The sequence below is a fragment of the Sciurus vulgaris genome, assembly GCF_902686455.1.
Source record: "Sciurus vulgaris genome assembly, chromosome: 2".
In the NCBI taxonomy this organism is placed as follows: Eukaryota; Metazoa; Chordata; class Mammalia; order Rodentia; family Sciuridae; genus Sciurus; species Sciurus vulgaris.
Window position 1 is genome coordinate 78,455,558 of NC_136462.1, and position 23,856 is coordinate 78,479,413.

At 38.0% G+C, this 23,856-nt stretch overlaps 1 protein-coding gene across 1 annotated transcript; it reads left to right on the forward strand.

Annotated features, from left to right (window-relative positions):
* Nucleotides 1–1,290: 1,290 nt before the first annotated feature.
* Nucleotides 1,291–20,187, forward strand: DAD1 (defender against cell death 1). Its single transcript, XM_079128552.1, has 3 exons — nucleotides 1,291–1,589; nucleotides 9,731–9,905; nucleotides 19,950–20,187. The coding sequence occupies exons 1-2, from the start codon at nucleotides 1,379–1,381 to the stop codon at nucleotides 9,859–9,861; spliced, it is 342 nt and encodes a 113-aa protein (XP_078984678.1). The 5' UTR covers nucleotides 1,291–1,378; the 3' UTR covers nucleotides 9,862–9,905; nucleotides 19,950–20,187.
* The last annotated feature ends 3,669 nt before the right edge of the window (nucleotides 20,188–23,856 follow it).

Genomic DNA, 23,856 nt, shown 5'->3' on the forward strand with positions numbered 1-23,856 from the left:
ACAGTTCTCTTTTTTTCTAGAACCTAAGCAAGCCTTTGCTTATCACTGAAAATCAATACATTTGTTGATGCTGATGAGTTTTCAATCTAAACGCAAATAAAAGTCAAAATAAAGGAACGTTGTTGTTCACTTGCTGTTTTAGAAAGTTTTGCTCCTGTACCTAGGACAGTTCAGAGTTTTACAAGCTGAGATAAAGTACCTGGTTATGTGTCAAAGGTTTACAGTTGAAAGGCGAAGGACACAGATGCATTTGAGATTACAAGGGCAACAAAAGTCGAAAGGCGGGACTCGTTTTTAAAAGTTAAAACGCTAACAATAGTTAATCTCGTTTGCTGAGACACAAAACCTCAACCCATCATTTCAGAATCCTCTGGAAAATGAATCGGAGAGGGTGGGGTTGAACTAGACATGCACTTGCGGGCCTTTCAGCGTTAACATCCTGGGATATTGCACCAGGTTCAGACGCCGGCTTGAGGGCGGAGAGCTCTTACTCTTGATGACATGATCTATGCATGATAAGCAACCATTCTTCTCATAACGCCTCTTTTAAAGCCGCGACTGTATTATCTGATTCACTAGAAAGTCTCTACAATTTAGCACCCAGCCAGGAGGCGCCCCATAAATGCTGAATGAATAAATGAGTATCTGCGGGTTTAGGTTCTAGCTACTACAGGGCCAGACCCCGAGTTTCGGCTTAAGATCCAGTAGAAGTCAAGCTCCCTTAGCCCTCAAACAAGTCTAAACTGGTGTGTGCACAAGGATTAACCGCGGTAGTTCTCACAGTGGAGAAACTTGACTTGCTCTAATGATGAGATGTCCTTAACATCTGATGATCTTAACATCTAATGATCAGATGTCTAAGGATCAGATGTCCTAATGGCAGAGTCCTTAACAGAATTAAGGCTGGGCTGGTTCCTAACCCTGAGAGCGCCAAACATTGTCTCTAAACAGATTCAAACATTTAATCTTTGAGGACCCAGAGGACCAAAGAGAGCCGGAAGGCTCTGGTTAGCTGCGCAGTGCGCTGCTAAACCTCTCCCCTTCTTCCTCCCAAATATCTTGTTGCCAGAGCAACAGTGGGCGTCACCAACCGGTCGGCGGAAATAGAAAAAGAGTACACGTCTCCAGTCCTTTGACGTATCCAGTGCGCAGACGCATTCACTATTTCTAGCCATAGTTCTCATTGTGTGGATGCAGTTGGCGTCTGCGCATTAGTTGCCTCTCGCCTCGCCCTGCTTGTACGCCTGCGCACATTGGCTCATGGGGGCGGGGCAGAGTTGGGCCACCGCACTGCGCGCGCGCAAACGCTGCATCCGTTGTGGACGTCGGATTCTCTAGGAGTTTGGGACGAGCGGCCTGTAGTTCCCTGCTTTTAGTCATGTCCGCATCAGTAGTGTCGGTCATCTCGCGTTTCTTAGAAGAGTACTTGAGCTCCACTCCGCAGCGGCTGAAGTTGCTGGACGCTTATCTTCTGTATATACTGCTGACCGGAGCTCTGCAGTTCGGTTACTGTCTCCTCGTGGGGACTTTTCCCTTCAACTCTTTTCTCTCGGGCTTCATCTCTTGTGTGGGGAGCTTCATCCTAGCGGGTAACGATTCTATAAGTAATCACAACAATAACTTGTTACTGTGATGAGCAACTTTGTTCTCTCGGTACTCTTCGCTATTTTATAACAGACCACCTCCTTGTAAAGTTTTGGAAGAGCTTGTAACAGTACTCTTCTTGTGAATGGGGAAATTGAGGCTCTGAAAAGTTGTCTGTCAGTCTCCCAATATTAAACAGCTGTTTAGGAGCTGGAATTTAATATCTAAAGAAACCCTCCTGTCGCTGCTCATCGTGGTGAATCCCTGCACTTAATATTGGACCAAGAAAAACCCAGTTCCAACTTTCACTTAATTTAACACAACTTTAAATTTGGTAGACTTTTAAATGAAAAATCCAACCCTGAATTATCTCTCTCATGTTGGCCTCTGATGAAAATTTTAAAGTGTAAGGAAAATAAATGAGTGCTTTGCTTGTTCAGCCAGGTCTTATTAGATTTTGACTTTTAGCTGCTCCCACTTTTTTCTTGTGGTTGAAGCTGTTCAATTTCCTTCATTATCTTAAGCTCCATTTTTATTCACGTAATTCTGGTTTAGCTTTCTTTTTCAGATTCGCAGCATTTGATAACCTTGTACTTTTTTTTCTTTTTCTTTTCCTTTTTTTTTTGGCACCAGGGATTGAACCCAGGGGCGCTTAACCACTGAACCATAACCCCAGCCCCTTCTAATATTTTATTTAGAGACAGGATCTCGCTGAGTTTAATATTTTATTTAGAGGCTTAGGGCCTTGCTAAGTTGCTGAGGCTGGATTTGAACATGCGATCCTCCAGCCTCTAGCTTTACAGGCGTGGGTCACCGCCCCCAGCTACACTGCCATATTTGTTGAGAACTGTCTCCATACATTTTTACCGAAATTTGAACTTTCTTGCCCAACTGGATTCAGTGAAAACTGAGAACAGGTTTGGCCCAGGAGTATTAGTTAGCTAGTCCAGTTTATAAGTGACCACCATGTAGGCTATTCCAGTTACTGGCATTGGCTACTAAACCTTGAAAACATACCAGAATTTATTTTCTTTTCAGTGTGATCATCAGGCAGGCTATGAGATGAATTTGAGTTGAATACCGAGTGTTATGGTAAATGCTTTGGGGATTCATTAGCTATATGTTTCTTGTTTTCAAAGTGTTTACAATCCAGTTGGGGCACAGAAAAAAATACAGTGTTATAATTATTTGGAGACAATTTAGGGTGGTAACCTGCTTTAGATCTATAGAATACATTTTACGTATTCACAGTTGCTAATTAAGACACCAGAGATATTTTTACTTCTCAGAACTGAATATAGGCCTAAGGGGAGGTGTGGGCTAGCTGGGTCTGGAGTTGCACAATTAGCTTGTTGATTGGCTATTTAGTTACTGTTTTTGAGTTTTGAGGACCAAGACTTGGTCCTTTGTGGCAGCATCCTAGCCGCCTTTGCTCTATGAACCCAATACTAACTATAACTAAGAATTTTATAATCTAGTCAAGAGGTCAAAACCTCTTGGTTTTATTTTTTTTTTTTTTTTTTTTTTTTTTTTTTTTTGTCTCCCTGAGGCAAATCCCTAAAGCAGATTTTTAAAAGATGATATCGATAAAGAATGACTTTTCAGGGCTACATGGAAAAGAGTGATTTGGTGAAGAGTGGACATGGACTAGTGATAGGTTAGTGTGTTAAAATCCAAAGATATTGAGCAAATGACTTCTACTTATGCCAAGTCCTATTTTTGAGCCTGTTGATGATAAAATTGAGTGTCACACTGTCCGCCTCTCTAATGGGAACTAGATGGCTTGTTATTGAAGAGAATGCTTAGTGAAGAGACATATTAGTTTTAAGGTTGATAATGGAGATCAAGGTTTCCAAATCTGTTAGAGGTAATAAGGACAGAGAAATAAGAGTGGCTTCAGAAAAAGGATTCATGACAATTCATTGTTGCCACAGAAAGGTATCATTTGCATTTATTTTGACAGCATTGAGTTCCCCAAATCCTACCTCCTCTGCTAGCCCAAGTCATCAATTGGAAACTAGATTTAATTAGAAATTTGAGATTTTGATGTATATCCTTTTTTGATTATTGGTAAAGGAAAGCTTGTATCAGTTTGTGGGCTTTCTGACTTCTGTGTATGGAACAGAATGGAGAATACCAGTAGGGCTGGAGAAAAGGGTATTGTAGGAGATTATGGTGAAGGATTGGATGATGCTAGATGCTGAAGCTTTGAATTCCAGGCCAAAGAATTTGGACCATATGTGGGTAATGGAAGAGCATCCAAGAATTGGAGTAGAAACTTGAAATTATTATGTAGAATGGATTGGAGGGCTAAGTTCTTTAAGCTGTTTCCCTAATTTCTTTTTGACAGTTTATTCTGTTCTCTCTGCATGGGTTAATTTAGCATATGCTATTTAGAAAACTTGATCAGTGCATTTTAAACCAGTTTTAAGAATGCTATAATATTTAAAAAACCCAAAACCATACAAACAAAAAACTATTATCTGGATCCAGTAGTATGAGATTATCTGTTCTATTCCCTCATCTAATGACCAGGAGATTTACTCATGGTTTCAGGAAGGAGCTAGATGTACAGGGATGGTAATTTATAAGTATTTTACATATATTTGTGTGTGTGTGTGTGTGTATATACATATATATATATATATACGAACACATATACAAGTGTATGTTTGGTATAGTAGGCTTTAAACACATATGAATATATGTATAGTAAGTTTTAAAAGAACCTCAGAGAGAGGCTTTTTCTTCCAGATGAATTTCAGACATCCTCAGCAGCTATTTATCTAATGGTGAAAATATCGCTAGAGGAGGACATATATCCCTTTTTTAGAGTAACATTCCAGTGTTGGCAGCCCTTTTAGTTTCTTTTCTGCCTAACTGAAATCTCTAGTGCTATGTAGGGTGGACATGTGGAAAACAGTAAGACTGTTCTTAAAATAAGTCTTAGGTCTTGAAATCAGGTTTTTAGTCTTGGGTCTTGAAATCAGTAAGAGTGTTCTTAAAATTAAGTCTTAGGTTTTAGAATGGGGCCAGGGGAGTCTATGCTAGGGATTTAACCTGGGGACCACGCATGCTAGGCAAGTGTTTTACCTATTGAACTACATTTCCAGTCCCTGAAATCATTTTTTAAATCACTTCACAACTTTGGTCTATTCTCTTCTCTGGTTTGTGAAACAATTTTGACTTTTTAAAAAAATTATTTTAAATAGTTTTGTTACCCTTAGTTTACAAATTTAAAAGAAGTTGAATTTGAAAGGCAAGGGGACCTAATCCAGAGTGTTTTCTATCTCGAGGGAGCTTTTAGGCTGAGTGAGCTGAGGTGCAGCATTTCTTTTGGAACTGTCCACCCAATTTGTGGATTCTATTATCTCCCATAACTGCTATCTAGGAGATTGGAAGTTTGCTGTCTTTGTGCCTGATCATTCTGTTTCTAAATGTCTTCATGTCTATTGCTATCTCTTCATCCTCAGTGCCTCAGGTTTTTCATATCTCCTATCTAGACCACTGTAATTCTTCTTACTGGCCTTCGAGTCTCTGGAGTCTGTCCTACTATGTTTGCAGGCTTGATTTGACTTGCAAATCTGATTGTCCTATTCTCCACCTTTGTTTGTGGTTTTCAAAGGAAAGTTAAATTTTTAAAAATGACACAGGTTCTTTCATGTTCTGGCCTCATCAATATCTCCAGCTTAATTTCTTGCCTCTGTCTCCTCTGTACTTTATGCTCCATTATCGGAAAGTTAGTTCCCTCAGCACTCGTGATGTCTCTTAAGCTATTATTTTACTTTAATTTGGCTTTCTTAAAGTTCCTTCACTTTTTAGACTTTGCAGCCCAAGTGGTCTTTCCTTTGGAACCCTTTCCTGACTCTTCCTGCGGATTGAGGTCTTCTCTATTCCGGCTTCATTTTTTTGTGTTTGTGTGTGCATGTGTGTGTGTGTGTGTGTGTGTGAGAGAGAAGGGGGGGGGGGAGGGGGAGAGAGGGAGAGAGGGAGAGAGGGAGAGAGGGAGAGAGAGAGATGGAAGGAAGAGGAGGAGGAGAAGGAGGAAGAAGGGAGGGAGGGGCAGGGGGGAGATGGTACTGTATTTACTGTTGTGTCTGTCTTCCCTCTGAAAAGTGAGCCCTTGAGGGTAGGGGCCATCTTTCATCTCTTCATCTTCAGTGCTTAGTACTGAGTATGTTAAACTGTGAGCATGCATATAATAATTTAAGGAATACTAAACAATCATGTGCCAGTTTCTCTGCTAAGGTGAAGCACACGAACATGTTCTCTGCTCTTACAGAGTTTACAATCTAATGGGAGATGCAGAAAAGTAACTATAATTTTGATGCTGATGGGGAATTTCTGGTGAGAATGGGAACATGGTAGGCACCCAACCCTAGCCAGTGCTCCTGTAATAATGCTTTGCTAATATGTTTCCTTTGCCAAATCATGCTTTATAACTTCTCACTTTTTTCTCTTTTTCTTCTTTCTTATTCTCAGTTGATGACTATTATTTTCTTTTTTTACTAAAACAATAAAAGTAGACAGGAATCCTTTCACCTTCTACTGAATCATAGCATCCCACCTGCTTCTGTACCCTGTACACTCTGACTTCTCATGGTGGTGAATGATGTGTCCCTTTGCTGTTAGCAGCCAGCTCCTTGACTTGTGCAGAGAATATAGTCTTCTCATGCCTCTGAGGAATTCAGCTTCTGCAGTTGTCCCTCTATTCTGCATCATTAATTTCTTAATCTCTACTGGATCATTCTCATCATTCAAACATTCTCTAATATTATTCAATTAAAAAAAATTATCCAGTTGTAGTGGTACATGCCTGTAATCCCAGTGACTTGGGAGACTGAGGCAGGAGAATCGCAAGTTCAAGGCCAACGTGGGCAACTCAGTGAGACCCACTCAGAAAAATAAAAGTGTAATAATTTATATTCCTCAACTATTCAAATCTCTGAAATACTGTTCCCTAGTACTTAGATCTAACTCCAGACTCTTCTCGGGATTTAGAACCCTTAGAGAATTTGTCTTTTGCTGATCTGTACTTTTTTTTTTTTTTTTTAAACACTATTTAGAATGTTCCGCCCCTAGATCTTTACATGATTGGTTCTTTGTCTTTCAGATACTGGTATTAAGTAGCTCTTTCTTAAAGAGACCTTCTGTGACCCCTGAGTAAAAAAATATCTTCCCACTCACTCTATTGTTTATTTTCTTTATAGAAATATTTCTTTATAGAAATAAATATTGCTATCTGATATTCCTTGTTTGTTTACTTATAACATTTGTTATATTTCTTTCCATAGACATATAAGTTCCTTGGGAGCCAGATTCTTGTTCTGTGCCATATTCCCAGCACCTGGAACGTTGCATGACTCGTAGTGAATGCTCAGTAAATATTTTGCTGAATGAATGAACATTTAGGCAGGCAGATTAAATTAGAACTGCTAAAATGAAACAGGCTGCCTCAGGAGGTAGTAAATTTCCATCTTTGGAAGTGCTCAGGGAGACACTGAAGGCTTGTTTCTGGAAGAGCTTTTTGAGCAGGCAAGGTTCTTTACCTTTTTTTGTTCCCAGTGTATCTGAGGGATGTGACACCTTTATTGGTAACACGGGCTCTGGAAGGTTAGTAATTCTCCCCCTTGGGGTGGCTTACCAAATTCTATGAATGGTAAGTATACTTTAGAAAACTTCCCAGGTGATTCTTGCAGCCTCCCCAGCATACCTACCTCCTCCTCCTCCTCCATGAAGTACTCATTTTTTATGACCTCTGAGGTTGGTTCTTTCCATCCCTGTGGAATTCTTATGTTGTCATTGAAATAAATTGTGTTACTATGATGATAACATCAATTTTTAATCTTACTTGCTTTCACAGGGAGGTTTTTTTTTTTTTGTCCCCTCAAAATTCCCCAAACACTAATTACCCACTGTTAATAGTTTAGTATTTATTTCTCTGGATATTTTCTAGATACTGACAAAAAACAATGATAATTATAATCATATAAATAAAATATTTTTAAAGAGAAATATGGAATGCAATAATTCTTTTTTTTTAAACTTATCAAAAGTGTGTAGCTTTACTGTCACTGTGTAGACAGTTTGCCTTATTCTTTTGAATAATTGCATGTGATTTCTTTGCCTGCCCATAGTATAATTTAATCCCCGAATGGCATTTGAACTATTTTCATTTTTTTTCAACTTTACAAACATGCTGTTAGAATGTTCTGTAAGATATATTCCTTTATCAAAAGGTAAAAACATTTTAAATATTAATGGATATTGCTATTGTTCTCCCAAATGGATGAACCAATCTGTACTTTCCAAAGCAGGATTTTAATTGGTTGCCCTTCACTTGGTCAGTGTCCTTCATATTTTTGAAGAACTTGGATGAGTGGCAGTTTCATAGTGTTTACGTTTTTAAGCATAATGAAAACTGTTGCTATGGTGCTGGAGTCAGGAGAACTAGTCTAATAGTTTCTGACCTTTGGATTATATTTCAGTTGTTTGTTTTTTCTTAGTGATGGAATAGATGCTATCCTAAAGCAAATTTGAGTTTCCTTAATCTTTTTAATAATTTATCACAGGCATAAAGGTATTTTGGGAAAGTGTACTCCTGTAGTTTCTTTTTCTTATCAGTTGTGACACTTACTAATGTGCCAAGTTAGAATATTCAAGGGGATATAAATGTGGCAGTGAGAGTTCTTTGTTAAGAGTTGTATGGCTTAGGGCTGGGGATATAGCTCAGTTGATAGAGTGCTTGCCTGTCAAGCACAAGGCCCTGGGTTCAATCCCCAGCACCATAAAAAAAAAAAAAAGAAAAGAGTTGTATGGCTTAGGTCTCCTGCCTTTTTGAGACAAGCAGCTGTCAGAACTTTAGATTAAAGATAATTTATCTGCAACTGTGAGGTAGGTCCTCATGGATGAGCAATTATATTTATAATCTCTCCTGTACATTATGCATGTATTTTGTTAGAAAATATTTCATATTTTTAAAACTTTGTTTTGTCATTCAGCCCAGCTCTTTTGTTGCCACCTCAGCTACATTCCCATCTAGGTATAACTAGAAACCTTTAAATTAGGAGATAAGTTCTTAGAGTTTTTTGGTTATATATATATATATATATATTTTTTTTTTTTTTTTTCCTCAGTAATTGTGGTTTTTAGTGTAACTCTGAGAATAGGTTTTTTTTCCTTAAACTTTCTTTCCTTTTTGAGGGGAGGACTGAGGATTGAACCTAGGGGTGCTTAACCACTGAGCTACATCCCAGTCCTTTTTATGTTTTATTTTGAGATGAAGTCTCAGGTGCTTAGGACCTCGATAAGTTGCTGAGGCTAGCCTTGACCTTTTGGTCCTCATGCGGCAGTTTCCTGAGCTGCTCAGATTATAGGTGTGTATCACGTCTGACTCCTTTAACTTTTTTTTTTAGCAAACAGGTAATATTGTGAAGCTTAAGTGTACAACTTGATGAGTTTTTAAATTTGCCAATCTAATCGCCAGATCAAGATATAGAACATTTCCAGCACCCTAGAAGGCTCCTTGCATCTTCCCAGCCACCTTTCCCCTCATGAAAGAACCACAGTCCTGACTTATTACCATAAATTTGTTCTGCACAGTTTTAAGTTTTTTATATATATATATATATATACATATATGTAAAAGCCATCGTATATATATTTATATCAGATGGCATGTGCTTTTTTATATCTGACTCTTGTTTACTTCATCTATATTGTATATAGTGGAAGCTCCTTTTCATTGCTGTATAATATTGGATTGTTTGCATGTGCTACAATTCATCATTTTTACTATTGGTTGATACTGAGTTTCCTGTTAGAGGCTGTCATGGGTATCCTTGTAGGTACCTTTTCATTTGAAAATACATTCATTTCTGTTAGAGTAGAATTGTTATATCATAGATGTATGTGTGTTCATTAGCAGTCATATTTGTTTTGTATTTTGAAATAATTATTTTATGTTTTTTTTTTATTGTAAACAAATGGGATACATGTTGTTTCTCTGTTTGTACATGGCGTAAAGGCATACCATTTGTGCAATCATAAATTTACATAGAGTAATGTTGTTTGATTCATTGTTATTTTTTTCCCCTTCCCTGAAATAATTATTTTTGATTATTTTTGTGTTTTGCTTCTTTTGCAGTATGCCTGAGAATACAGATCAACCCACAGAACAAAGCAGATTTCCAAGGCATCTCCCCAGAGCGAGCCTTTGCTGATTTTCTCTTTGCCAGCACTATTCTGCACCTTGTTGTCATGAACTTTGTGGGCTGAATTGTTCCCAGTTACTAAATTGAGGAGTAGGAGACTGAAATAATGTAAGTGATGAATATAGCCCTTATCCTATCACGATAATTTTGGAAAGAGAAATTAGGTGGTTTGATCATAATTAGCAGAATTCCTGTATTGCTTCTAAGAGATTTGCAGAATTTTGAGATGGTCTGTAAAGTATGCATTAATATTGACCTTTCAGAGCTACCGCTCTCCATCATTGTCTTCTTACTATTCTACGCATCATTAAGATAACAGAAAATAAATGTTGCTTATAGTTAATATATTCATTTCTAAATCAATAATTATGAAAATAGCTCAGGTTTTTTTTTTTGTGTGTGTGTGTGTGGTGCTGGGGATTGAACCCAGGGCCTTGTGCTTGTAAGGCAAGAACTCTACCAACTGAGCTATATCCCCAGCCCAATAGCTTAGTTTTTAAGACACATAAATTGCAGGTTTCGCCTTTAGTTTTTTTTTTTTTTTTTTGGTACTGGGGATTGAACCCAGGGCACTCTTCCACTGAGCTGCAATCCAGTCCTTTTTACTTTTTATTTTGAGACAGGGGCTTACTAAATGTCCCAGCCTGGCCTCAAACTTGCTATCCTCCTGCCTCAGCTTCCTGAGTCTCTGGGATTATAGGCACATGCCACTATGCCTGACTAGATTGACTCTTAAATTTCTTTTTGATTTCCATCAGATGACTTTAAAGGCTGGGCCATTGTTCTCATAGTATCCAGTATGGCACTTATACCTGAAGGCATATGTAGGATGAATGAATGACTGCAACCCTTTGCTAATGTGTGTCCTATGCTGAAATTAAAGGGGAATTGGATTAACTTGGGAGAAGACGTATGTGATACAATTTAGTTTGTTTGCCATTTTCCTTGATTTAGCATGAAGCGCTCCCACCCTACCCAAACAAGCTCATATATAGAATTCTGAGGGAAAACAGAAGTGGAGTGGGAGCTGTTTTGATTGATAGAAATCAAAAAGCCCTCTCTGGCCTCTCCTTCATGTGTGGTATGCCCTCTTCTCCATGTGTGGTATGCCCTCTTCTCCATTCTTCCCTGCCAATCAGATTTCTAAAGGTCTAATAAGTACATGGATGTTTTCCAAACTGTCTATTGACAGTTACTTTATATATGCGAAAACAGAAGCCCAAAACAATCCAGTAGCCTTCCTCAGCCACATAACATGGTTGTAGAGAAGTGCCTTTGTCCAGTGGTGCTGTTGGCACCACTTACTGATGAATGCATATACTCTTTTCCTTTACTCTACAAAATTTAATGCTGCTGTTACCAGGTGGTAGAGAAAAGAGAACCTTAGGAAATATTGGGGGAAAAATATTCCAGGATAAACTTATTTATCACAACTTGGAAAGCTACAATTTTTGTACTAGTCAGCAGAAATCTAACACAAGAGTTAGAGCAACCATGTGTAAAGTGCATGCAGTGACCGTATACTTTATTTTCTGGCATGTAGTAATGAGTTACTAATAATGTTGCAGAAATCCTTTTCTTTGAAATTGCCTCAAAAATAGTTCTGTTAGTTTGGGTAAGAGTTCATTTTTGGTAGTGCCAAGTTGGCAGAGGTGGTTTATTTCATTGAAAAAAAAATTGAGAACCACTTCATTTTACTATCCTAACAGAATTTCACTCCTTGGAGACCTAAGACTTAAGTTTGTCCTCCTCCTACGTGCCCCTGTCTTTTCCCCTCCCTATTTGCAGTCAGTGCCTTGTTACTGAGAATATAAAGAAAAGTAAAATGTGGATTCTGCCTTCAGAAGTGAGTAATCTAGTGGCGGAGGAGATGTGTAAACATAACTGTTGAAATACAGCATGTTAGAGCCTCTCCAGCGTTTTAAGCATAGTGCTGTGAGAGACTGAGAAAGAGTGACTGTGCCATCTGCAAGCAGGAGCAGCAGACAGTAGCTCTCACCAGTTACCAGTTATCTTCTACCAGTGTATAACCTGGAGTGCAGCTAGGAAATGCAGTCTCTAGCCTTGACCTTCTTATGCTTGTACATATTGCAAATCAGTCTTGGGCTCTCTAATAAACTGTTGGGAAGGCCATAAGTCTTCTGATTGCTTCACTCTAGATATTCTAAAGTTCTTTTTTTTCCTAGATGAGTCATGGTATATACTTAGGAAGGTGACAGAGCAAACATTTCAAGGATGTTCTTTATGCTCAGGGAGATACCAACTCATAGAAAATTATTTTCTAGGACTGTTAGGATTGGAGGAGGACTCTGCTGCTGAGAACTTAATATTTCAAAATTACAACAGAAACAGACAAAAATGCAGGCTCAGCAGAAACTGTATACTGCAAACCATATTAACAACCTAGGACCACCTGTTCATCTGGGAGTTATGAGCCCAAAGTACAGCAGAATCTTTCAGTTCCAGATTGCAGTGTTAAATCATTCTATAGAAAGTAGTATGTTCATAGAAAAATTCTCTTCTCTGGGGGATTGCCCAGAGCATTTTCCACAGAGATTTTTCATGTGATGTATACTACCCTGTCCTGCTCTCAGTTTTTTAAAATATACATTTATTTGCCTTTTTTATGTGGTTTTAACTCAGTTATATGTACAGTGTGCCACAACACATTAAAAAATAGTTTCCAAGTGAGTTCTCAACATTTATACCAACTTTGAAGGTAAAATGAAACAGATTGACATTTTCCATATTTTCCAGCTGAGAGTTGAGTATTAAAAAAATAAACATCTACAGTATAACTGATATTGCATGAATTTGAGGGTGATATTTAAAACCAGCAGCTATTTTAGAAAAGGCAGATCAAAAGAAATGGCACTGAGCTAAAAAATAAATAAATATAATCTAGGGGAAGTAAGAAAGAGATACTGAGTGCTCACTCTGTGCCATGCTTTAAGTGCTTGTTCTGTATCTCATTTTCAAAATTAACTTTATAAGGATAGGCTTGTTTGCATTGACAGATCAGGAACTGAGATTTAGAGAACTTTGCTAGAAGTCTTATTAAGTCTGATAAAACAGTTCTACTTCAAAAAACAATGATATTTGTGCCCTATTTTTGCTCAGAGGTGTTTACCATATATTATAGTGTTTGTCAATTGCAGTGTTAAAGAAGTGGGCTTTAAAAAGATAGCCCAGGTGTTTTATCACTGCCCTCACCTTGTGAGTTTCTTTACTTTTATTATGACAATTTTGAAGGGAGAGAAAAGTATGGATGATATAACGAGCTGTATCTACTACCTGGAATTGACAGATTTTGAACAGATAAACTTATAGATTCAGCTTATGTTCCCTTTGAGTCCCTCTCTAGTCTTAATTTCTTCCCTGTCCTATAAAACTTGAACTTCATGGCAATTTTGGTCAGCCAGGACCAATATAATGCATAGATCTAATAATAAAACCTTTTACAAACTTGAGACTTTGTAGTCTCCTGAAAACATGTCCAAAGATGGCAGTTTGAGAAACTCAATGATAAAAGTTGCTCCGGCCATTAATGATACTGATTATTGACTATCCAAGTGGTCATGTTCAGACTCAGTATTTTTTGGTTTATCATAAAAATGAGAGTATGAAAGTAAAAATGTTTCTAGTGTGCTTCTGAGCCCCAAGAATCCATGAACACCTGAAACAGTTATTGGCACTTAAATGGCAGTAAATTTTGATAACTACATGACAACTCATTAGATTTGAGTATTAAATTTATGTATTTGGGGCTGGGGTTGTGGCTCAGTGGTAGAGCGCTTGCCTGGCACGTGGGTTGGAGTCTCAGCACCATGCAAATAAAGGCATTGTGTCCATCTACAACTAAAAATATTTAAAAAAAAAAATTTATGTACTTTCCATGATTATTTCCTTTTTTTTTTTTTTTTTTTTTTTTTTTTTGTGATGCTGGGGAGTGAACCCTAGACCTTGTGCTTACTAGGCAAGCAGGATACCAACTGAGCTATATCCCCAGCCCTCCTATTTTATTTTTCCATGTTTCTTTGAAGTTCTTTTCAAAAAATGCCATCTCAGGTTTCTGAAGGAAATGAGGAAAAGGGGGACAGAATTACATTTGATCAGTTGGAAAATTAAAGTTCATGTTGATGTGGGCCCTGGGTTAGAGGGAAAGGTGAACTCACCGAAGAGGGACAAACCTGAGCTGAAGTGTGCTCACCTCCTGGGGAGATTGTACTCCAAATGCTTTGGCTAAAATTTCTAAAATGTTGCTATTTTTTTTAATGGAGACATTCTCCCTCCAGTTGTTAAACATTCCTATTGTTTAATTTGAGCTAGAGCAAGGAAACTGTGGGGTTAGGCAGAACATTTAAACTGTGATAGTACTGTTTATTAATTGTGTTGTCTTTTGGAATTCATCAAAGTGTGGTAACCTAGAGAATTACCTGCCTCTGGCAGGAAATCTAAATATTTAAGCTCTGCTGCCACCTTGTGGAATGTACATTTCCTTTGTTGAGAGTATGTATTATAAAGCATAAGAAAAGTAGAGTTGGTAAGAACCACTGATCTGTGATAAAACCTAGTTTCTTTTCTAGTCATAGGAGGGCAGCAGAGGTCCAAGAGGGCTTAAATGCTGGATTGGGGGTTGCTTTACAGCCTGACCAGAAGTGGGCACTGTTGAGCTAGGAACAGAAGGGCCCAGAACCTTAGGAGTGGCCCAAGGGTTTTATTACACAGGAAAGACCATATGCACATAGATCCTCAGATTTCACTTGTTTCCTTTTCTTGTCAGTTCAAGAGCTTCCTTTTTGATTCATTCTAGACCTTTTATTGCCCTCAACAATGAGCTCCCACTGATAATGATAATTACATTTTTTTGTTGATGGGGCACCTACTTTTTTTTTGTCTTTGACATTTCTACCTTATATTGAATTAGGTCCAGTCACCAAATAAGTTCTCCAAGAGGGTATTATCCTGAATTTGTAGAAAATCTTCTGAGGTAGGCCCAATATTACTTTTTTCAACTCATTTCTCCCTGGTTGGAAGGTGAGATTAAATAACCTTTTAAACCTTGAATCTGCTTATTTTATTACTAAAAGAGAACTAATTGACGACTCTAGATTTGGTGACTGAACTCTTGTATTTGGTCCATAAGACTACTAAAGCGGGGAGGGAGAAAATATCTAATAGATTTGTGTTTATGAATTTCATTGCTGTCCTAAACTCCCTGCCTCATTTTCTCCTCCTTTGGAATGGATGACTCCCATTCCAGGATATCCTCTTCTCCCTCTGTTGTATAGGACCTTCTCTGGGCTCTCACATCTACTGTGCATGACTCTAAGGCTACATAATCACTTTGTTACAAAACTGTTCATTCACATTCCTGTCTCTCTCCCACTAGATTCTCAAGTTTCCTGAGAGTAGGAACCTCAGGGTTTAGCGTAGGACTAGTGCATGTTTGTCAAATGAGTGTCTGTATGGATGAATAAATTATTTTCTGCTGTAAGACACCTAGGTATGGCATTAGTTACTTGGACACTATGACATGTGGAAAGTGCTGTGAAAGAAAACAGTCAAAGACAATATTGATACAAGAGGCTGTGCAGTGGGAAGCAGTTGTGATGACAAGTCAAAAGACCCGCACTGTGGGCTTTGTATGGTTAATTTGTTGAAGGGACAACTAAGTTTGTCTCTGAGCCTCAGTTTCTCTGTCTACATAGGTCTGTGACCTGGTTAGTAATCAAAGCCTCTTCCGGCTTCTAACCTTTCATTATATAATTTATGATGTTGTGTTTGAGGAAGATTGTACTTTTTTTTATAGATCCTCAGTTGGGCTTTGCTTTTGTTTTTCCTTCAATTGTTGCATTTTATCTTTATTTCCAGATTTCCACCATCCATTCACAGAATGTGAAATGTTAAAAGTTCATAACAAAATGCACACTTTCTACATAAGGCTTTTTACAAAATTAAATAACATTTGTAAACTGTCTTAACACCGATAACATTATCAAGCTTGTAGGTTCACATGCCTTCCACATGTACTTTTACCAACATTAACACATTTGATTTTTACCATCCACCCTGAGGAGAGGAGGTAGGCAGATAGTAAGTGGTATTCCTATATACCTGAGATAAAAATTTAAGAAATTTAAGTTGACTTACTCTCCCTGTGGAACTAATAAGTGACTGAGTGTGAACTTGCTAGTGGACATTTGGACTCTAAACCTTTATAGTCTTTGCTTTCTATTATGCTCAAGGATTTCTGAATGATGACTGTATGCATCTTCCCATTAGAAGGTTTTCATATTAGGCTTGCTTTTTAAAAAAAATACATATTTTTTAAGTTCTAGATAGGCACTATACCTTTATTTTATTTATTTTTATGTGGTGCTGAGGATTGAACCCAGTGCTAGGTAAGCATTCTTTCACTGAGTTACAACTCCAGCCCAGCTTGCTTTTTTTTAAGTGACAAACTTTAGGAGAGGTTCATAAGAAAGATGAAGAAGTTGATCTCAATTATTTCTGCAAAGTCAGGCATCCCTGATGTGGTCCAGGAAAAATGCAGGAGAATGCAGATCAGACCTGACTTAAGTCTAGAGAGGGTGACCCTGGACTGGCATCTTCTGCAGTGTGGAAGTGTTCTGGGTCTGCGTTGCCCAGTGTGGTAACCACTAGGAACATGTGGTTATTGAATATTTGAAATGTGGCTAAGTAAACAAGAAATTGAATTTTTAATTTAATTATTATTATTATTTCATACTGGGGTTTGAACCCAGGCAGGGCGTTGGATATGCTAGGCAAGCGCTCTATCACTGGCCTTTCTTATTTTATTGTTGTTGTTGTTGTTGTTGTTATTATACTAGGGATTGAACTCAGAGGTGTTCTGTCAACTGAGGTATACCCCCAACCCTTTTTTATTTTTAAAAAATTTTAGACAGGCTGGGGTTGTAGCTCAGTGGTAGTGTACTTGCCTAGCATACATGAGGCAGTGGGTTTGATCCTCAGCACCACATAAAAATAAAATTTATAAAAGGTATTGTGTCTATCTATAACAACAAAAAAATTTTTTTTAATTTGAGACAGGGTCTCACCAAGTTGCCCAGGTTGACCTTGAACTTAGGCTCCTCCTGGCAGTTTCCTTAGTAGTTGGGATTACAGGTATACACTTAATTTCACTTAATTTTATCTAAGTTTAAATAGTTACCTATTTAAACTACTAGTGCCTACAGTGATGAACAACACAGCTCTGGACAAATTTGTCAAACTTTGAGGTTAGAGTTTCCTCATCTCTAAAATGAGAAGATTGGCTGATTTCTGAAGCACCTTTCATTTTTAGAAATATCTCATTTGTGCCTTCTAAAATTATGATTCAAATTGAGCTCTGAACTTGGAATTTCTGCAGATTGGTTTTTGATTTACATTATTTCAAATTTCAGTTTTAATTGGGTGGCCAGTGTCCAGGAAAAGATGAATTCTAAGGAAAATTCAGTATTTGATTGTATTTGCCTAGTGCTAATATCTGAATAGAGATAAAACTAGAGAAGAATATGATTCCAAATAAAAATGACCCTGTCTGGCATATCATTTCTAGCTATAGAGAGAGTTATTATTTTTAACAGTTCTTTGTTATGCTGGCTTTCTTTTAAGATGATTGGACCAGACTGATCAAATGTCATTGTCCTTTGTGCATGGGTAAAATAGACTGAAGAAGTCCTACTTTGTCAGTAGGTATCTTTCATTTTGCACATTTCACATTTCCATATTTTAGTATCAGGGGAGGAGTTTTTTTTTTTTTTTTTTTTTGCAGTTCTTGGGATTGAACCCAGGGCCCTGTGCTTGCAAGGCAAGCACTCTACTATCTGAGCTCTATCCCCAGCCCAGGGGAGGAGATTTTATTAGTCATTTTCCCAAAACGTTTATTCCCTTATTAACAGTTGACACCACTCTTTGGTAGAATAGTTTGATTTTGTTGAACTAGCTTGTGTGTGTGTGTGTGTGTGTGTGTGTATGTGTATGTACGGTACTGGGGATCTAACCCAAGGCTTCACACATGCTAGGCAAGCTACATCCTCACCCCAAAACTATCATTTCAAAGAATTCTAGGACTTCTGCTTTTGGAATAGTGTCTGGTAAATATGTCTTTGCCTTAAAAGAAGGGAGCAGATCAATGTAAACGAGATTTTCTGAAAACCACTAGCAAAGAGACTCCTTTACTATCATGAATTACTTTTGCCTTCCACATGGACTGGCCTCAGAATCTTAGATTTTAATGTTTTAATATAAAATCTTAAAATTTGACTTTATTAAGCTAGGAGTCCTTTGTAATTCTAAATGTGTCAAGAGTTTATCCAATAAAATGGCCTTATGCTCTCATTCTCTCTCACCATTAGAACTGTTGGTTATTAGAACTGATGTTATATTGATTCATAAGTCTGTTAGAGAGTTTGTTTTAACAAATGTGATGGAATGAACAGGTGAGGTTTTTTTTAATAAATTTATTTTAATTTTTACAGACTGCACTTTGATTCATTGTACATAAAATGGGGTACAACTTTTCATTTCTGTGGTTGTGTGTGATGTAGATGCATACCATTCGTGTAATCATACATGTACATAGGGTAATGATGTGTGTTTCTTCCACTGTCTTTCATACCCCTGCCCCCTCCTCCCTCTCATTTCCCTCTACGTAAAGTTTCTCCATTATTCTCTTACTCCCCACCCCCATTATATATCATCATCCACTTGTCAGGGAAAACATTCGGCCTTTGGTTTTTTGGGATTGGCTTATTTTACTTAGCATAATATTCTCCAATTCCATCCATTTTTTTGCAAATGCTATATTATTATTTTTATTTATGGCTGAATAATATTCCATTGTGTATATACACCACAGTTTCTTTATCCATTCATCTGCTAAGGGCATCTAGGTTGGTTCCACAGTCTAGCTATTGTGAATTGAGCTGCTATAGACATATTTGTTCTTACATAGCACTGTGAACACTTTTAACTCCGTTTTCGCTTTTTTCTTTTACACATTTCTCACAGTTCCACCGATATATCTTCTGCAGTTATGTAGCATATCTTTAAATGTCATTGTTAGAGAATAAAAACATTCTGGATGGAAGCTCTGATGCTGGAATTTCTAGTCCCTTGAATCAGTATGCAAAATAAGGCGATGCCCTTCTTACCTACTAGGGTGGGTAGCCCAGTTCTGAAAGGTCGCATTTCCCAGCCTTTTTCAAGTCATGGCATACATAGAAGGTTACAGTGTTTTTATGCTATGCTGCGGGAAAATTGGCAACTTGTGAAAATGTTGGAAGGAGCTCCCAGGGCCAAGAGATTAGTTTCCGGCTATACCCATCACAGGGTCCGCTAGGTGGGAAGCTGACTCTGAGGACTAGAAAGGAAGACTGTATCTTTTGGAATGATGACACCACAATTTCCAGATCCCAGCTCCCTCCTGCTGTAGCAGCAGTTGAACCACTTCTCTTGGAGTCATTTTCCACCTTACCCAATATAACATTATCTTTAAATGAAAACTAAATTCTTGCTTTTCCTTTGGTTCTTTATTAAATCTGAGATTGAGAATTTTTTCCTACTTTCTTGAATCCTCTTTCTTCCTGTCCTCCTCAAAACTGAAAATCAGTGCTTTACGAGCATTCTAACTACCGAAAGTTTCTTTAGGTAAAACTGCAACCCCTCTACCTTAAAGAATTTGTGGGCCGGCAGATGAGAGTGCCTTATGCAAAGTAATACAACTAACTAGGGCCCATGTTCCCTAGCCCCTGTCAGTTTTGCCTTCATCGGCTTGGAATTTAAGTTTGAACATTATTATTATTTTTAAAAATATTTTTTAGTTGTAGATGGACACAGTGTCTTTATTTTATTTATTTATATTTATGTGGTGCTGAGGATTGAACCCAGTGTCTCACACATGCTAGGCGGGCACATTACCCCTGAGCCACAACCCCAGCCTCTAAACATATTTTTATAGATATTGCTAACATAAAATACTCTGTGAAAAATATTTGCCTCATTCTGTTTGTTCTGGCTTGGCTTAAACAGTCTCCTGAGTTTAGGAACCCCATAACTGTCTCATGGATTTGGGGGACCTGTCTGTAGTATCTTAAGACATTTTACCTTTCTGCTTCTTTCTTTTAGGTTCACTTTTTGATGTCCCTTGGATAAAAGTTATTGAGACGGAAACTTGTCACACCCATAGATTCTTCAGATTTGTACTCACTCTTGACTCTTGATTTCGTCTGAGGTGGAGAGCCCAGAGAAGTTTTTTCTCTTTGTATCAGACCAGCTTTGTAATGACTGTTTGTTAACATGACCTCTGCTTTTCATTAATTGTAACTTTTTACCTTCCACATTAAAAAACTACATACTACTCCTTCCTATGTCTCTGACTGTTTTTTTTTAAATTGGTATCAAAATCTCCCCCATTTCTATGTGCTAATAAGCTCTTTTAATTGGTAACTTGTAATTGTAACTTTTACATGTTTGCTTTTATTAAGTGTATTTGAAGTTAATGACAAAAGGCATTGCTGACAACCCTGGGAAATGGCAGTCCTTTGTCCTTTGCCTGCAGCAGGCAATCCTTTACTAATCCTTGATTGTTACAGGTGGTTCCGCTCTTCTGACACAATGCATTCCTGGAGCTGCACCATTAAGTACTTTGTTAGAAATTGAACTAAAGAGTGCTTTCACATTTACTTTTGTTTCAACATGCTTCAATGGTGAAAAATGAAATCTGCATCTCTTAGGCATGTAATGTAGAGTGTAAAAAGTGGGGTTGTGTGTACATTGATTTGTAGAGTGAGATGTTTTCCATAGCACCTTCACAAACATTCTCATTTTATTCTTGCAGTTTTCTCAGGGGTTCTAATCCTCATTAGATAGGTAAGGAAATCCAAGGTAGATTTGTGCCTTAAGATCAGAGTTCATGACAAAGCTTGGATAGAATACAGTTCTGCTGGCTGAATATGGTTTCGGACATATTTATGTGTACCATGCAAGCAACCCTGTTGCCATCATGGGTGCAGTAGAGTTGCAATATATGGGAAACAAGCACAACCTGGGGAACTCAAAATTCAATGCTTGAGTCACACCAGACTAATTAAATCCTTGGGGTAATTTTGGAGATTAAGCTACCCATGTGATTTCAGTGTGCAGCCAAATTGGGGAATCAGGTCTTTGGATTCTTGCTACTCAAAATGTAGTCACTGGTTAGCATCACCTAGTTGATTTGTAAAGGAAACTCCCAGGCCTTACCCCAAAACTACAGAAGCAGAATATTTAACAAAGTCCCCAGGTGATTTGTGTGCACATTAAAGTTTGACAAGCACGGATATAGAGCAGTGGTTTTTCAAGTTTCAGTGTACCTTGCAAGTTACCTGGAATCTTTGTAAAAAACTTGGGTTGTTAGTTCTGTGATGTTAGTTCTCTGATACGCACTCAGGTTTGATAACATGATATGAGTCAGCAAGCTTTTTAAAAAACGAGTGCAACTGTGTTCCAGTGTAACTATTGACAAAACTGACTTTGGATCTCTGGCCAATGTGTTAACACCCTATGTGTAACCAGCAACCTAGCTACATAAGAAACAGGCAAAACTCCCCAGTTTGATCAAACTGCATAAAATTATTTTTTCCATCATAGCTTATTTCTTAAGCAGACAGGTGGCTGAGTCTTACCAGTCAGGATTCAGCAGTGTCCCTTGACTGAGCTGCTGATAACAGAATGATCAGTTCGCTAATATTATGATAGAGCACTTTAATTTGCTTTAAAATTTAATATACAGATGTCATAGCATTATCTGGAGGCTTCCAATTATTTTTAGTCTAGGTATTTCAAATAAAAGCATCTGAATTTCAAGACCAGTTAAAAGCTGAGAATGATACTAATAACTATCAAGGAAGACAATTTTCAGGTCCTTTATAGATTAAAGTTTCTGACAATGATCTTGAGGTACAGTATCAGGTTAACTTGTGTCTTAGAGGTGTTGATTTACCTAAGCCAGTTATCATATGGGAAATTCCAACTTTGGTGTGTCTTTTCATCATTTGCAACATGGCAAAAACCTGCAGACTGCGATGTCTTGGGGTTTAAATTTAAAGGTAGCTGAGTTGTTTTTTGGTTTTTGTTGACTTGCTCTCTGGTCCTCTACCCCTTATGCACAGAAGAATTAAATGTGGAGCTGTTCCTTCAAGCTAAAGAAATGCATTGTTCTCCCTTCCTTAACTGCGTTTCCGATTCTTCGGTGTTATTTTAGCTGAAGTGTTTTGAAGGAGTTGGTTTTGAGTACTACTGTATAGATGGATGGAGGTATACCCTAGCATTTCCTGCTGCTTCCACTCCACCCTGATGGGGTGGTTAATTTTCTGTGCTCTTTTGTGGGACCGGAAGCCATCTACCACAACCACTGTACATTGTTCCCTGCCACTCTTTGCAGTGGTGGGAAGCCCAACCCTTAGCACCTCCTCCCACATAACTTCCTGTCCCCTATCACATGGAAACCATCTCTCATGTTTTCTTCTCTTAGCAGCCTATTCCTTTGTCCTCTTTGATCACATCCTTTCATCTTGGGCTTCAAAACACTTTTGTTAGGATGGTTGGAAAATGCAAGATAGGTCATTGAGGCCTGTTCCCTGGTTTGTGAGGCTCAGCAAGCTAGCACTGGCCAGTCAGCAGTAGCTTGTGTACAAATAGCATGACTCTGCTATGCTCTGGTCGTCAGGTTGTGTCCCTGTGCCCTGGACATCTAGACTATAAAATTGAGTGCTCTATTACTTTAAAAGTATGGTTAATAAAAAAAAATTTTTTTTTAAACAAATATGAAAGATGGGTTTCTCCTGGAGAAAACACTTTCTTGAACAAGGATCTTAGGTGAGGGAATAAGAAAAAAGTAGGACTGAAGTTTATGAAGGACTGGATGAAAAGCAATTTATTCACTTATATCAAATTTATAGATAAGTCTGTGATTATGCAGAACTTTTCTTTTTTTCTTTTTTTATGGTAGTTGTGAATGAACCAGGATGCTCTACCACTGAGCTACATCCCCAACCCTTTTTTATTTTTTGACGGAGTCTCATTAAGTTGCCCAGGCTGGTCTTGAATTTATGATTCTCCTGCCTCAGCCTCCTGAGTAGCTGGTATTACAGGTGCATATCACCATTCTCAACTCAAACTTCAGTCAGTGGAATTCAGTGAATATTTTCAAATCATCAGGCAGCCTGGTCTTGAGGAAGGCAATTTGCATGATCTGAAAATGTTGATCCAAAGATGTGTTCTGGCACTTATTATCTGTTGACCTTTTATAGACCTTTTGTCTCTAAAATTTGGCAGATAATTCAGCACCTAGGCTTTGTGCTAGATAGTGTAGGGGATTATAAAAGATAAGATAGCCCTTGCTGCCTAGGAGTAAGTGAGCTAACACCGAGCATCTACTACATGTCTGGCATGGTATTAAATCTCCTCCTTCCTGTGAGGTGTATTCTCTAATCCCTTGAGGTAGGTGGGTGGTATTCTCATTTTCCAAGTGACGAAATGGAGATAAGTTTGCTAGTGTTAGGATTTGAATCTTATTTCTGTCTGACTCAAAGCATTTGGACTGGGCTTTGAATGAGAGGAATAATAAAATAATAACCTTGGTGATAATAATACTTCATGGGAAAATACCTCAGTAACAACTGCTCTGCATCAGTGCTCTCATAGCAGTGATCAGAAATGCTGAGAACCATTCACCGACACACTGCTTTTCTCCATTTTCACACTGCACATCCATCGTACTGGCTTTTAGCCCAAGGACTATGGCAAATGATAGGCTCTGTTTTTTTTCTGGAAGGAGAGAGTTCTTCCTAGGAACCTCAACTCTTCAGGCCTGCTGTACCTTGTTAAATCCTAGGGGTGAACAACTTTGTTTTTAACTTTTTTTTTGTTGAAGATTTCACACACACATACACACATTGAGGGACTAGTAACACGAACTCCCAGATTTCTAATGCTTGACTTCAACAACATTTTACCCCAACCTGGTTGCAGGGTGAATTCATTCCTTCTGATA